The sequence below is a fragment of the Chelonoidis abingdonii genome, chromosome 3, assembly GCF_003597395.2.
Source record: "Chelonoidis abingdonii isolate Lonesome George chromosome 3, CheloAbing_2.0, whole genome shotgun sequence".
NCBI lineage: Eukaryota > Metazoa > Chordata > Testudines > Testudinidae > Chelonoidis > Chelonoidis abingdonii.
This window is the reverse complement of record NC_133771.1, coordinates 62,008,017-62,025,183: the sequence shown is the minus strand read 5'-3', so window position 1 is coordinate 62,025,183 and position 17,167 is coordinate 62,008,017. Positions and strand designations below refer to the sequence as shown.

The 17,167-nt window shown below is 38.7% G+C and overlaps 1 protein-coding gene across 1 annotated transcript in view; it reads right to left on the bottom strand.

Moving 5' to 3' along the window:
- Positions 1-17,167, bottom strand: part of SENP6 (SUMO specific peptidase 6) — a 219,638-nt gene that overhangs the window by 177,348 nt on the left and 25,123 nt on the right. Inside the window, 3 exon segments of the mRNA XM_075064555.1 lie at positions 147-289; positions 1,866-1,929; positions 11,824-11,917. Of these exon segments, the coding sequence (XP_074920656.1) occupies positions 147-289; positions 1,866-1,929; positions 11,824-11,917 (301 nt within the window).

The following is a 17,167-nucleotide window of genomic DNA, read 5'->3' as shown; positions in this document are numbered from 1 at the left end:
GCACATGGCGAGCACATACCCCTACTGTGGAATACACATGAGCAATCACTTGAAGAAAAATGGTATCTAAAATGATATTCATATATCATGTTTAAATAAAACATTGTTAACTAAGCAATTACTTAGTAAACGTAGAAATTCTGTACCTCAATTTCTTGCTATTTCCCAGCATGTTGAGTCCAATTGAGTTCCCTTTCAAAACTCTAAAACTTCCAGTTTTGCCTCGCCTTGCATATGTTTTTAGGTACTCGCTGCTGGTGCCAACAGTTCCTGGTCGACAGCGTAGTGACTGTAATGAGACAATTAGTAAAATGTTTGGTTGATGAGAGTATACAATTATTAAGCTGTGAAATACTTGTATGAATACTCATTGGAACCCATATTTAACTGCCTTTGTACTAGATGTGAAAAATCTTAATGTTCTATCTAAAACAGGGGTAGGCAACCTATGGCACGCGTGCCGAAGGTAGCACGCGCGCTGATTTTCAGCAGCACTCTCACTGCCCGGGTCCTGGCCACTGGTCCGGGGGGCTCTGCATTTTAATTTAATTTTAAATGAAGCTTTTTAAACATTTTAAAAACCTTATTTACTTTACATACAACAATAGTTTAGTTATATATTACAGACTTATAGAAAAAGATCTTCTAAAAACAGTAAAATGTATTACTGGCACGCGAAACTTTAAATTAGAGTGAATAAATGAAGACTCGGCACACCACTTCTGAAAGGTTGCTAACCCCTGATCTAAAACCTAGTCATATGCCATTTCCGACATAAATCCTGTCCTTTGGTCTTCAAACAAACAGTTTTCCCAAGACCTCATAACTCAAACTAAAATTACATTTCATATAATATTCTATTCAGAACTCTCGTCTAAAGTTTTGTCCTAGATAGCATAATTCCAGAAACTACAAAAAATGACAAGAGAACATGCCATTTATACGGAGAAAATTTTACAATAAATGCAGTGCCCTTAAACCCAGAAATATGTAAATATTAGGAAATAAAACTATTCTGCATTGCCAAGATAATGTCTTTAGGAGATAACATCAGCATTTCTACTCTTTTTTTTTTGGATTCCAGATAGCTTTTTGAACTTTGGAAAATATATTAGAGGACTATTCTCTTTCAATTACTGTTAAATGTATTAAGCCTATATTAATATAAACATATAAATTAAAAAATGTAATGCTCTATATTACTAGTTAAATAGCATTGCTATAACCATACACAGCCTATTCCTCCTCATCTATGGAGTCATCACCTGTAGCCATTTGCTTAATCATTCATTTGGTCTGATTCACTGGCTTGCATTTCTCAGGTGATTTGGTAAGGAGAAAGACAGTCTTTCTTTGCTACACATACCCACTACTCAAAACACTGAAATTTTCAAGTATTATGAAACTTCTTTCAAACAGAATACTTCAGCACCTGCCATCAAAATCGCAAAAGAACACAACCACCCTTCACTGCTTCCCACCCCCAGATACACACACAGATATTCAAAACCAGGAAATACACCATTGTATATGGTCAAGAAAGACTAGGAGGTAAGTTTAGTCTTTCTGCAAAGGAAAAACAATGTAGTCTTAGACTGGTAGTTGTCCAGAGTTAAAAGTAACCATCAATGCTAATGGTTTCAGAGCTCAGAAGAAAGAAAAGATAGTACTGTACAGCAAGCAAGCCCCCTGGAATTCAGAATGAATAGTAAAGGAATGCAACTCAAGATATTTTTGCCAAGTGCATCATAGAAAGGCAACAAGTTTTTCATTTTTTTTTTTAATTTAATTGGATTACTATACAACTCTGTTTAAAACTAAAATCTTCATATGTGTTTTAACGGATGAATATATAAAATACTTACCTTCTTTTCTTCAGTGGGATTGAAGGACCCATCACTCTCATCTATGCGGAGCAGTTTTGCCTCACTAAACAGTTGGGGAGAAAAATATGGGTATACTGTAATACAGCAAAATGGCAGCAAGATAGTCTTAAAACCATACTATAACTCAAAGCCTGTCTACACAGATGGCTTAAAAATACACAAAAATATATTTTTTAAAAACAGAACTCCCAAAAAAAACCCCAGAAACATTACAGTGGTCAGTGTAATAAGCAAGCAATAACTATATTAGATTTGTTTGCGATTAACATTAAGTGAATGCACAAAGAAAACTATAAACAGGAAGTGAGAATAAAATCAAGTTACCAGCAATTTAAAATATTGTACTGTTAACAAAACTTGAATATTTAAAAAGGGGCCAACCTAATGCCCATGGGGTTACATAAATGGTTATGATACGCAAAAAGCTTTAGTATACAAGATGTTTACACAATGAGAAAGTTACGCTAACTTTTGGATTTCCCAGCATGTGTGAAGTTATAGTTCACACAAAACAGAGACCAAGACACAATTAAGTCCTAAAATTTATCCCGTAAGAAGAATGTTAATTTGTCCATGGGCAGAAGAGTATGATTAAATTACTGTCAAACTCTCTACACAAGTTTCATTTCAGGATACAAGTTTAAATACCTTTACATTTTTATGATGTAAACTTCCACCAAAACTGACCCGCCTACCTTTAAGAGATATTCAATTTAATAGCAGTTCAATGGCACAAGTCAGAATATGGCTCTGGAGAACTCTTAAGTCTGGATTCTCCAGATGAAAAGAGTACAGAAACATGTACCTTATATGCCAATGATACAACAATGAAAAAAAGTTGTATGAATGTAGAGAAATGGGGGTTGGGGAAAGACAGGTATGAAGTTCATAGGATACTGATCTTCTAAAACCTTTCTTCTGCATCTCTGTAATTAGATTAAAAGACCTTAGGGCAGATCACAGCAGAATTTCAAAATATGCCACTGAAGGTTTCCCTTCAAGTTACAACTCTTCCTAGGTAGGAAGAAGAACAAAAGGATCCAATCCTAAGGAGAGGACTCCAATAACTATGCAAATAAATTTCTAGAAGCAAGAATGTGCATATAATTAAGTTTGGTATGATATGAATTGTGCAAAATTTTCTCCATATTGAAAGCAAGCTGGCCAATAATCAATCAATGTTAATGTATTCTAGCTTCAACTATGGAATCAGAACTTTTCTAGAGAACTTCCCCCCCCCGCCCCCTTTTGCCATGGTAAGAAAAACTACTTTTCAATTACACAGTCACAACAAGGGAAGAAAAGAGTTCAATATTTTTGACGGAATCTTTGTAGATTCGTAAACCTTCACATACTGCATTTTTATTTGCTTTTCAAGGATGGGAATTCACTCCCTCAAAGAGAGTTCTGTTGCACTTCTCTAGATCTGCAATAAGAACAGAGGTGGTACAGTTTGTGAAAAATGTCAAAGAGTAGCCACATACAGGACCTTGGTTGTTCGAAGACCAAAACCTATGAAGAAATAGATGCAAGATAGTCCAGTGAACACGCAACTGGATTGAGATTCAGGAGACAGATATTATATCTAGCTCTCTCACTGGCCTGCTGTGTAACCCTGGTCAAGTAATTTGGCCTCTCGTTGCCCTTCCTACTCTTGGCTGATCTTTTCTTTTTAGACTTCAGCTCTTCAGGATAGGAATTGTCTTACTGACTGCACAGTGTCTCTCACAATGAAGCCCCTAGATACTACTGTATTATAACCACAACAGAAGAGTACGGGGGGGGGGGGGGGGGGGGGGGTGAGAAGACTACGGTGAACAAAGCCCTGAATCAGCAAAAAGTCTCAAAAGGATAAGGAATAGATCTTCTGATGCTCATAACTTTTTAGTAATAAAAGTAATGACAGGGACCAGAAAAATGTATTGTGATTGGATGATCTTAAAGAACACATTTGTTTTAAGTTTGTTCAAAAGAATACAAAGTACATATGCCTTAGATAAACTAAAATGTAATGTTAAAAAAAAATTAGTATCCAGAGGTTTACATGCTCCATAAATACTAGATGCCTATGTAATGTGATTCAAAGATGGTCAATAAGAATAGAAAAAAACCCTGTATCACACTTTTCTGCATACAGGAAACGTATGTTTGGGGGGGGGGGGGGGGTTGTTTTTTTTTTTTTTTTTTAAAAAGAGAGAGACAGAACATCAGAGGAATATAGTTGTTGTGGGGCTTTTATGACTCGACCAACATTTTTGAAACAGAGTAGGTATTCTCTTCTCAAAACGAATTAGATTTCTACTAATTAAACCAAACTAGGATATACTCTTGGTAGGTCTCGTATTCATTAGCTACTTAAAAAGGGAAGAAATTTAAAATAAACTCAATCGTATCCATTACCAAACATTTTTTTTTTTTTTTTTTTTTTTTTTTTTAAAGAAAATAGGTTTAGAATATTAGATTTCTTGCAAGGAGGAGATCTTAAATGTGTACTGAATTCTAGAGACTGACGAGAAATACAAATTCCATTATCCTCATAATTTGTTTATAAACAATGAGTTTTAGAGAAAAAGTTGAAAAGCCATAATCCAAATAAAAGAGCGCTCAATTTTACCATCCTCCAAAAACTTTACACTAAAGAAAAAGTGTTAATGACTAGCATTAAGTTTACCCTCCAAAAAGCTGCAAGTAGTCATATGTAATGTGTGTCCAGATCACACTTCAACCAAACTGAAATTTAACCGTGCTGAAAATCATTCTGCAGAAAACTAAGAGGTTATTATTGCCTATTAAAAGATCCAGAGAAGAATCATTTCACAAGAGATTTCAAATATGTTGCTAAACAGCACAAAGATTCCTTCTCTAGAATTCAAGTGACAATGATGGCTCTATGAAGTAACTGATCTTTGGTTGAAAAAAGTGTGACATTACTAGTTCATCACAAAATTCTGGAGATTAAAAACCAGAATCTTGTCATAAAGTGACTGCTTTGAACAAGATTTTCAACCAATTTACGGGGCAAGCTAAACATTTTACTAACAGATAATACACAAAGAACCAGCAGGTATATGAAATAATTATATTGTGAGGAAGTGAATAAAAGGAATAATCTAGGATTAGAAAACTAAAAGGAAGGCCATCTGACTACATTATCCATCCAGTCTGGAATGCAGCGAAGCAAATAAATTATCCATCTCAAAATTAACAGAGGGAATTTTTAAACCTCTTATAAAAGATCTTTAGAGACTAACAAACAGATATTAGAAAAAGTTGCAAATTATATGAAAAAAGCCAACCCTCTCATATTTATCTCATTATAAAAAAAATTGAGATATTTGAGCAGAAAGGAACCAGTCTTCACCATAAAAAATATGAAAATCAGCAGAATCTTGGGCTAATAAATTATAAATATACCAATAAATTATAAACATGTAAAGACAGACTAGTAGGCCTCTCACATATGTGCTTAATGTGGTATTAAAAGGGGAATCAAGATCAGCTTCTTTTCAACAGTTTGCAGTAACTTTATTTCTAAATCTGGAAAGGACCTTAGTGCATGCTCATTACATTTCTTTGTTAAACTTAGACAAACAATATGGTCAAGGTATGCCTGATCAAAATATTGCCAAGCTGCAAAAGAAACTAAGTAGGATTTATATATAGTGGCTATTAGGTTAAGAATGTTATACTGGGCCCTGTTCAAGAAGAACCCTCTCAACTTCTCTTATTAGTGTGGAGGAAAAGGCATTCAACAGGGTATGGTGGCATTAAAAACCAAGCCAATGCCCTGGGCAAAGACCTGCAGTTTATTCAACGGATAGAAATATCACATGCATGTCCCCACTCCACAACTGATATACCGTAAGTGGATACAGTTCTAATACCTTTTCTCTTTACCAAGGACACAAGGCAAAGATGCTTATTTTCCAGAGCAATGAAATCACACCTATATTATATATATATATGCGCATGCAACAAGAAAAAAAAGTACTGGAGAACAAAATGCAAATATATGTATTTTATTTGTTTCTGAACAATACCAAAAACGTACTATTTGACCAAAAAAAGAAGTACTTGTGGCACCTTAGACTAACAAATTTATTTGGGCATAAGCTTTCATGGGCTGAAACCCACTTCATCTCATGTATACAGTGGAAAATACAGTATGAAGTTTATATATATATATATATATATATACACATATATATACACATACACACACACACACACAGAACATGAAAAAATGGGGCAGACTAATCAATTAAGATGGGCTATTATCAGCAGGAGGAAAAAAACCTTTTGTAGTAATAATCAGGATGGCCCGTTTCAAAGAGTTGACAAGAAGGTGTGAGTAACAGTAGGGGAAAGATTAGTATGGAGAAACAGTTTTTAGTTTGTGAATGACCCATCCACTCCCAGTCTTTATTCATGACTAATTTAATAGTGTCCAGTTCGCAAATTAATTCTGCAGTTTCTTGTTGGAGTCTGTTTTTGAAGTTTTTTGTTAAACAATTACAACTTTTAGATCTGTAATTGTGTGTCCACGGAGGCTGAAGTGTTCTCCGATTGGTTTTTGAATGTTTTAATTCTTGACGTCTGATTTGTGTCCATTTCTTTTTGCGTCAAGACTGTCTGGTTTGGCCAATGTACAGTAATTCCTCGCTTAACGTTGCAGTTAGGTTCCTGAAAAATGCAACTTTAAGAGAAACGATCTTAAGTGAATCCAATTTCCCCATAAGAATTAACGTAAATAGAGGGCGTTAGGTTCCAGGGAAATTTTTTTCACCAGACAAAAAACTATATATCATACAGATATACACACAATATACGTTTTAAACAAACAAACAATTTAATACTGTTCACAGCTATGATTCTGACGCTTGGTTGAGGTGGTGAAGTTAGAGGGTGGAAGAGGGAGGGATATTTCCCAGGGACTGCCTTACTGCTAAATGATGAACTAGCACTCAGCTGAGCCCTCAAGGGTTAACACATTGTTTATGCAGCCTCTCAGACAAGGCAGCACAAATAAGAGGGAGGGGAGACAGCATAGCAGACAGAGACCTTGGGGTGGGGGGAGAGGGAAGAGAGAGAGATGCACACCGACCCTTTAAGTAAGCTGACTCACTCTTAAGTGCTTTGTGTTTTTAAGTGGATCAGGAAGCTGAGACAGCAGCTGTTGCCTCAAGCTCTCTGTATCTCTCTCCATCCGTGTCCCCTCCCTGCTCTATATGGAGAAGGGGTACGCGGGGTGCAGGAAAGAGGGGAGGGGGAAGGGAAGAGACACCCTGACACTAGCGCCCCCCCACTCACCATTTCCCCCCTGCACAGCAAGCAGGAGTCTCTGGGAGCAGCTCCAAGGCAGAGGGCAGAAGCAGCACATGACAGTTGGGGGAGGGACAGCTGAACTGCCTTGATAGTGGGCTAGACAGCTGCAGCACAGGGAACTTAGGGCAGTGGAGAGGTGATGGGGGGCTGCCGGTTCACTCTGGTTCCAAGCCCCCACCAGCTAGCTACAACCGGATGCTTTTCCTGAAAGCAGAGGACAACGCAGGCGGCTGCCAAACAACATTAGAAGGGAGGAGAGTTGGTGGGTTACAGATAATTGTAACAAGCCATAAATGCAGCGTCTTTATAAAGACCATGATTTGTAGTGTTGAGCACAGTTATGAATCTAAGCTTCCAAGCTCATCTTTTGAAAGTGTTGTGTACGTTTCCCCGAGGACTAAACCGGTCAGACATACAATGATCACTTTGAGGGGAAAAAAAAATAAAGTTATATTTAAAATTATTTAGAAAACTAAAAAAAATCTAGAGAGATAGGAAGGACAGTTACTGTCAAACTGAATATTTTTTCCAGAGATTTCTGTCCAAAACTTTGTCAACATTTGTAACAAATAAAAATATATTAGACAAGCATAACATACTAAGAAGGTGTTAAAGGGGATAAACATCATTAAATAAAAGCCGCAATATCATTTAGACAAAAATAAGAGAGGTAGGGATTAAAAAAAAGAAGTGGAATGGACAGACGAACACAGACCTAACATGGACAACTAGAAGTAGTTTAGAAAAAAGGCAGACTCTTAAGTCTATATAGTCATCCCTGAATCAGTACAACTTTAAAATTCTGGGATAACATACAGTAAACTTAGCTTCCCTTTCCGTATCTCATATGATTTCCACAGAGAGAAGTTTAATAGGGTATCAGACTACCAAAAAAATAGTCACAATTAATTGCAGTTTTAATCAGACTGTTAAACAATAGAAAGCCAATTTAAATTTATTATACAAGTACTATAGCGCAATCTCTACCATGAAAGTGCAACTTACAAATATAATAGTTTTTATTTTTTACGTGACTGCACTCAAAAATGAAACAGTGTTAAACTTTAAAGCAGGGGTCGGCGGCAACCTTTCAGAAGTGGTGTGCCGAGTCTTCATTTATTCACTCTAATTTAAGGTTTCATGTGCCTGTAATACATTTCAACATTTTTTAGAAGGTCTCTTTCTATAAAAGTCTATAATATATAACTAAACTATTGTATGTAAAGTAAATAAGATTTTTAAAATGTTTAAGTAGCTTTATTTCACATTAAATTAAAATGCAGAGCCCACCGGACGGGTGGCCAGGACTGAGGCACTGCAAGTGCCGCTGAAAATCAGCTCAGGTGCCACCTATGTGCCATAGGTTGCCTACCCCTGCTTTAAAGCCTACAAGTTGAAGCATGAAAGGGCATATCAATGTTTGGCATATCTGGCATGTAAATACCTTGCAATGCCAGTTACAACAGTGCCATGTGAACGCCTGTTCTCACTTTTAGAAGAAGCAGGCATTATCTCCCGTAAATGTAAACAAACTTGTTTGTCTTGGAGATTGGCTGAACAAGAAGTATGACTGAATAGAGTTGTATGATGTGAACTGAAAAATACCATTTATTTTATCTTTTTTACAGTGCAAATATTTGTAATAAAAAAAAAGTGAGCACTTTACACTTAACATTCTGTGTTGTAATTGAAATCAATATATTTGAAAATGTAGAAAAACATACAAAAATATTTATAATAAATTTTAATTGGTATTCTATTGTTTACAGTGTGACTAAAACAGCAATTAATCGCAACTATTTTTTAATTTGTTTTGTGATTGACAGCCCTAAAATTGAGATTTTATTCTGAGCTCAAGATCAGGGAGGTTAAGATATGGAATTATAGGAAGTAGGTGTGTCAAAAACTCTTAGTATTTTTATTTCTTTTTCTTCACAAAAAAGAAATACAGAAATTAAAAACAAGCTTATAAGCATTCAACTACTTTTGAAGAATTGTATTTTATGTAGCTTAGGATTCTATCAGAAGCTACATATGTAAGATGCACATAAAACGCAAAAAGCAGAAATAGAAAGATGGTTTCTATCAAAGAATTTTTAAACACAATGGACCTTGTATCCGGCTACACCTTTATAAAAATAGACTATGTGCGAAAAAAGGAAGAGGAATAGGAAAAATAAAGTTACAATACTCAATAGCTTCTATGTTACACAAAAGAGAAGAAAACTAGGTTGTTATGAATTAGTGGTATCAAACCTGTGAAAAATTCATAAACAAAAATCTCCAAACATGTTAGATATCACTGATCCAAATAAAAGTTGAGTCCTGTAGTATATTAAAATATAAGACAATACTTACACTGGTATTGGACCTATTTTACGGGAATGTACAATCATTCAGAAATACTGGTTTAAATTAGAGAACAGATTCACTATGAAAACATGTGCTACCCAATGACTCTTCAGAGATTTTACTGGGACTACCACTAAATACAAGTCTCATTCTATGCTGAGAAGTCATCTTTTGAAGGCAGCCAAAGGCTAGTAGGAAATTATTGGAAGAAACAAAATCATCTCCTGGTGTTCCATATTCATTTTCCAAGAGGAGTAAAACGCTAAACGAAACAGCCAGCATTAAAAAAAAAAAAACCCACCACACTCCCCTCCAAACAATACTTCACATCAAAATTAAATAAATTACACTATTAAAACTGGCAATTTAAAAAAAACCTAAGTGTTAAATAGCACAGTAAGGAAATTAATTAAGAATGTGTTATTTTTGTGAAACCTATGAGCGACCTTTTAATGAGAGCTTTTCTAAATTTCTGACAAACCTCCTTTTCAACGAGGGGATCTCAATGCTTGCCATTCAATGTACATAGTATTTCTAAAAACTTAACATACTACGTGTGTTAAGCATGCATACCATGGGGGAAGGAGGACGTTGTTTTCTTGTATTTGCTTCCCTCATAGCTTCTTCTGCCTGTTTTTTCCCTTCCACAGAATTTTCCCACTATTGATATAAAGCCTTCTCTCACACTACTGGAACAGTGTTCTTGGGTGTCTCAATCCAAGAGACTCTACATCTGTTTTCAATGAGATTTGAAAATATCTCCCTTCTCTAGTTAAATTTGGCACTTAAAACTAGAATTCAACCTCTTTGCTTGCTAGACATAAAAATAGAATAGCATCTTCAAAATTACAGCATTTTAAAAATTAACTAAAAACTAACATATGTGCTTCTAAATTCTCTGAAATTCAGAGAGGGAGTCCTTTAAGAAATTTTAGCAAGCTACTGTCGACTTTAGACCCCACTGATTGATCTTTACACACACACACACACACACACGTTTATCCACACAGTTAAAACTCACTGAAGTTTTGCATAGTGGGTACATTTGGGGCAAAAAAGGATGAATTATCATATTTATTGAAGATCACATTTTGCTGTTTAATTCATAAATGAGAGCTTATTATTCTTCAGCAAGACTGACAAAATTCTCCTTCTAAAGGTTCCATGAAAGTTACCCTCCTCCAAAATGATTGTCATCTCCTTTTGGTCTCAATGGGACTGAGAAAGGCTGCCTTTCCACAAATGACCACTGCCTCCATTCACCTACTCTTCAGAGTGTTCCTCTCCCCATGCAGCATAGAGGATTATCATCTTGCCAACAGCAGCTTGGCTTCGCTCCTTTTGGGAGCAAGAGTGCCCAGTTTGAAAGTGGGCGATTCTTCATGAGTTTCTCTAAAGTAGATTTTATTCTTCATCTTGTACATTAACTTTCATTTTTTTAAATTCAAAGAAAGGAACACTAGTCCTATTTCTTTTTAAAAAGCTACGCTATTCACCAGATATACTATGTATCATCAAATAATTAGAAACATCATGAGATCACTCTCTGATTTCTCATTTACTGTTCATTTATGAACCTTGTAATAATTTTTGGAAAACAAGAAGTTTCCCAGACAGAAAGCTACCTTAAGTTTGAGAAAACATATCAGTAATTTAGAGTAAAACTTTTTTTTTTTAAATAATTATCCCATCTTTCTCACAAAGTATTACAAACCAAACATGTAAGGTATGGAAGCGTACAGTTAGGAAACAAAGCCAACCTCTCCTGTGTTTAACATGGAGTTGAGGGGAGAATCTAGTCTTGTTTTTTTTAAAGCCAGTTTAATCTAACTTGAAACTACAAACACTAAAACACTTTAATTATAATTATATCGTTATTGCAGAAAGGCACTGTAGGGCAGAGCTAAGATTGTTTGGGTATCCTAACTGTGTGTGTCTTTACCTTAACATGTTTGGATTTTATTTAAATTTAACTGTCAACTCTGAATTTCCTGAATTCGTATTGTTTATTTTGGGGATAATTACAATACCTCTGCCAATTATTTTATCTAAATTACTGATTTATATCTTAACTCTATTTGAATGTATTTTTTCCCTAGGAATAATTAAGAATGACAAGTTCTTTCAAAATAGATTTTTCTTAAATTAGTATTAAATTATTGAAGAGAAAGTTAAGGATCTAATTTTCTACACACATTATATTTAGGTTTCTATAATTAAGCACTTTTATTTTCAATAACCTAGATAAAAAAATCCTTACTCTTTCTCTGCATCTCCTTCACTTTCTTCTCCATGATCAAAGCTCCAATTATTTTTATAACCTCCATCTCTCTTGGATTGTGATCTATTCAAAGCTGAAATGAGAACAAGTTAAGATAAGTCTTGATTTCAAGCCAGGTCACTAATCAATTCAACCTAGAAGGGTAAAACAACATGATACTATATCCCATATATTTAGTTAATATAATCATTCAAGTATCATTTGACAAAATAAGGTTAGTGACTGCAGCACAGACTTATTTTTAGAATGTGCACAACTATATACTCAAGTCTTTTGGCATGTTGATTAAATTAACACTGGAACATAAGATTCAAAGTGAAAAAGCATTGTGTTTCTGTAAGTAGCTGCACACATTTGACACCACACATTATTATTAAAAGACTGCTAACTGAAGCAGAAAAAGACAACTGCATACCGTTAACTAATCAGCCATTTGTTTGACAACATTCACACGTGTAAAGTTTACTCCTTGTATACACATTGTATACCAAGCATAGATCAGCCTCTCCGCATTTACTCTCTGTCAGTCTATACTTCAACCAGACACAAATACATTCCATTTATTTTTCCAGTTAAACTTCTCAAACCAACCATTGCTTTATTTAAGTAATCTGGTAAATAAAACCTAGATGCAAATGGAGAAACTGTATACAATTGTCAGCCTAGTAGTTGATAACCTCTAATGAGAATGAAGCCTTAACTCTCCTGAAGAACTAGAAACAAGGATATAAAAATTTAAGTGTGTACTGCAAAACCAAGTTTTCTACAATATAGGTAGAAACCTATTGCATTCTGAAATGAACCTACATTTTTAGATCCTCTCATTCTAAGGGAGCACAATTTTCAATGTTTCAGAAGAGCCGTCACCTCTGGATGTTTTTCATCCAAACACTCCACTGACCAACCAATAATGCCATAACAGTGAGCATGGCAGTTTTACTTAAAGACAACAGTCACACAAAAAGAAGGTTGAGCTAATTCCTGTCTGATTGACATGCAAAAGTAAACTGCAGGGACATTCAACCGAATAGGTGATTCAGTTTTCTCACCACAACCCTCTCAGGCCTGGTCCACACTACGCACTTAAACCGATTTTAGCAGCGTTAAACCGATTTAACGCTGTACCCGTCCACACAACGCTCTTTATATCGATATAAAAGGCTCTTTAAATCAGTTTCTGTACTCCTCCCCAACGAGAGGAGTAGCTCTAAATCGGTATTACCATATTGGAATTAGGTTAGTTGTGGCCGGAATCGACGGTATTGGCTCTGGGAGGTATCCCACAGTGCCCACTGTCGGCCTCTGGCGCAATCTGAATCGGATGCACTGGACCAGGTAAACAGGAAAAGCCCCACGAAATTAGATTTTCATTTCCTGTTGTCCAGCGTGGAGCTCTGATCAGCACGGGTGGCAATGCCAGTCCCAAATCCCAAAAAAGGCTCCAGCATGACCGTACTGGATACTGAGAATCTGATCGCTGTATGCGGAAACAAATCTGTTCTATCAGAGCTCCGTTACAAGAAGACGAAATGCAAAGCGTTGAAAAAAATATCTCCAGGCTACACAGTGCTGCTGACAAGCGTAACGGAAGCCAGAGACTCAAATGGACGCTCATGGAGGGGTACTGAGGACTCCAGCTATCCACAGATCCACAGCAGTCTCCGAAAAGTATTGGCATTTTGGTTGAGCTCCCAATGCCTGTAGGTATCAAACACATTGTCCGGCAGGGTTCAGTGAAATAGCTCCTCAATTATACCCCCCTCCCCACCACGTGAACGAAAAGGGAAAGAAATCAATTTCTTGACTTCTTCAATGTTCACCCTATGCTCTACTGAATGCTTGGATGGTAGATGCGATGCTTGGCAGTGAAGCACAGTATTCGCTCCTCTCCCCTCTCCCGTGGCAGATGGTGCAGTAGGAACTGGTAACCATCCTTATCAACCCGTGAGTGCTCCTATGCTTGATAACTCCTGAATACCCCTGGCTGGCCTGAGGTGAGGCGGCGCCTGGGTAAAAATAGGATATTCCTGTCATTCCCAGTAGATGGTACAGAACGGCTGTAACCGTCCTCAACATAGCAACTGGGGGCTGAGCTTCAATCAGCCCCCCCCCCCTTTCCTGGTAAAGTCCTGCCTGGGACTGTCATAGCACCGGAAGGCTGCCTCCCCCGCATTTTCTCTCGCTTAAAAACTCAGTGTTTTCTTATTCCTGCATGTTATTACTTCCATGACACCAAATGGGGATGACAACTGCCAAAAAGGTTAGCCCAGGAAGTTGGGGGGAGAGGAAGCAACGGTGAGGTTTGTTGCCAGGGAACCCCACCCGTGTGAATGGCATGTAGCATCATTTCTGGCACGGGATCTGCCAAGGAGCAGCTGTGTTCTCTGATACACTGGTTCCCTAGTACACTTGCCCATATTCTAGGCAGGACTGACTATTTTTATAAACCATAAAGGAGAGATTGACTCGGGGAGTCATTCCCACTTTTGCTTTTGCGCCCCCGGCCAATCTCAGTCAGGGGCACCCATGATAGCAGCAGACAGTACAGATGGACAGATAATTGTCATCTCATTGCCAATTTACGCTGGCAGCAGATGGTACACAACGACTGATAACTGTCTCTGCTATCATGCAAAAGCAAATGAATGCTGCTGTGTAACACTGGAGTATTGCCTCTGTCCGCGGCATCCAGTACACATACGATGACTGTAAAAACAAAAAGCTGAACGGGCTGCACGGTTGCCAGGCTATAGCGTCTGCCAGGGTAATCCAGGGAAAAGGGTGCAAAATGATTGTCTGCTGTTGCTTTCCCAGAGGAAGGAATGAGTGACATTTACCCAGAACCACCCGCGACAATGATTTTTGCCCCATCAGCCACTGGGCTCTTAACCCAGAATTTTAAGGGGCAGGGGAGACTACGGGAACTATGGGATAGCTATGGAATAGCTACCCACAGTGCAACGCTCCGGAAATCGACGCTAGCCTCGGACCATGGACGCACACCGCCAAATTAATGTGCGTAGTGTGGCCGTGTGCACTCGATTTTACACAATCTGTTTTATAAAACTGGTTTATGTAAAATCGGAATAATCCTGTAGTGTAGACGTACCCTCAGTGATGCCCCCAAGAAAGTAGCATCAATGCACCACAGAGACTAATGTAATGACTGTTATTCATATTCAAGTAGGACTATGACTGGAAATCATTTTCCACATGTAGGGTTTAGTACAGGAGTTGGCAAACTTTTTGGGCCGAAGGCCATATCTGGGTGGAGAAATCGTATGCAGGGCTGGAGCGGGGGTTGGTGTGCGGGAGGGGAGAGTGTACAGGAAGGGGCTCAGGGCAAAGAAGTGTTGCAGGGTGTATGAGGGGGCGCAGGGAACGGGGTTGGGATGCAGGAGGGGTGAGGAGTACAGGAGGGGGCTCAGGGCAGGGGTGCAGACTGCAGCAGGGGGCTCAGGGCAGGGAGTTGGAGGGCAGGATACAGGAGGGATCTGGACTCTAGCCCAGCACCACTTACCTCAAGTGGCTCCGGGATGGCCGCAGTGCACACTGGAGCCAGGGCAGGCTCCCTGCATGCCTGTCCTGACCCCGGCCCCGTGCCACTCTAGGAAGCGCTGCGGCCCCTGGGAGAAGAGGGACAGAGGGCTCCACGTGCGCTGCCCTTGCTGCGCTTCCAGGTACCTCCCCTGAAGCTCCCATTGACTGTGATTTCCCAGTCCCCAGCCAATGGGAGCTGTGGAGGGAGGGGGGAGGCAGTGCCTGGAGGCAAGGGCAACGCATGGAGCCCTTTGCCTCCCGCCCGGAAGCCACAGGGACATGGTGCTGACGGCGCCGCAGGCTGGATCCAAAGCCCTGATGGGCGCAATCCAGTCTTCAGGTCATAGACAGACATCAACTTGCCCATCCCTGGTTTAGGAGATGTGCGAGGGCAAGTTGTTGTCTATGTTTCCTCCTACTGTTGCTCAAGGTGGCTTGACAATATGCACATTTTACTTCCTTTGTAATGGAATGCCAAGCTTGCCTGTCATGGTCCATATCCTCCCACGTCATTAAGTCCAGACCAGCAGTCCAGACTGTACAAGCTGCTTGACGCAAACTTTGTAGCGGAGTTAAGCAGTAGGAGGTTGGACTTTCCATTTTCAAATTCACTATACAGAACCCCTTAGGCAGTCAATTGTTACCCATACGTATAACATGGCCAGCCCAGGTCATTTGCCTCCGTGCTAGTACAGCTTCCATGTTTAGCATGGCTGCCAGCTGTAGTACTTCACTGTTGGTGACTGTCAGACCACGTGATTCCCATCGTTGCAAACAGCTAAGTTTTTTAATAAGATGATAAAGGGCACAGGTCTCTAATTACTATACAAGACAAAGCAGCCCAACAGCTCTGTAAACTTGGTATTTTGTGGACACTTTATACCCCTCTGCAACCCCCATCTTGTCCATAGTCTTTCGGTAGACAACCAAAAGCAGAGGCAGCTGACTAAGCATACTGAAAGTTCTTTTTCAATGTTGATGTCATCAGTAACTGTGCTATCTAGGTAGCTGAAGGACTTGATATTGTTGAATTGGCAGCTGTTCAATTTTATTTCTGGCAGTGATGGAAGTGGTCAGAAGACGGTTGGTACAGGACTTGTTTTCTTCACATTAATACAGAGGCAAATAGATAAAGCATGGGCAAAGAAATTCCACAAAATGTTGCAGATCACTCTCACAAAGGGCAACAAATGTTGAGTCGCCGGCATACAATAGGTACTTTACTTAACTTTGCTGGGATTTGCTTTCGGCCTTGAATCAGTGGAAGTTTAGAAGTCTACCATCAAAACATGTTGTTAGAGCAACACCTGCAGTAGTAGTACGTGCGATGACTTCTAGCACTCTAGACAAGAGCAAAGAAAATAATGTAGAGGACAAGCACACTGTCCTGTTTAACCCCATGAGTTACAGGAAAGGGATCAGATGAGTCGGTACCAACTGGTACATGGGTCTGCATGTTGTCATGGATGCAGCAGATAAGGTTGATTAGTTTGTCTGGGTAGCCAAACTTTGCAAGAAGGCACCAAAGAGCAAAACATTGACAGAGGCGAACGCCTTACTACAATCAACAAAGGCAACTAGAGGGGCATTTGTTGTTCAGCAGCTTTCTCCTGTAACTGGCATAAGGTAAATATATTGGCAGTGCTGCATGATGAATGAAAACGATACTGGGATTCAGGAAGTACATCAGCTGCAATAATCTGAAGCCTTTTCAGCAACAGCTCACCAAGGGTCTTACCAGCGATAGAGAGGAGCGAAATGCCATGATAACTTTCACAGTCGT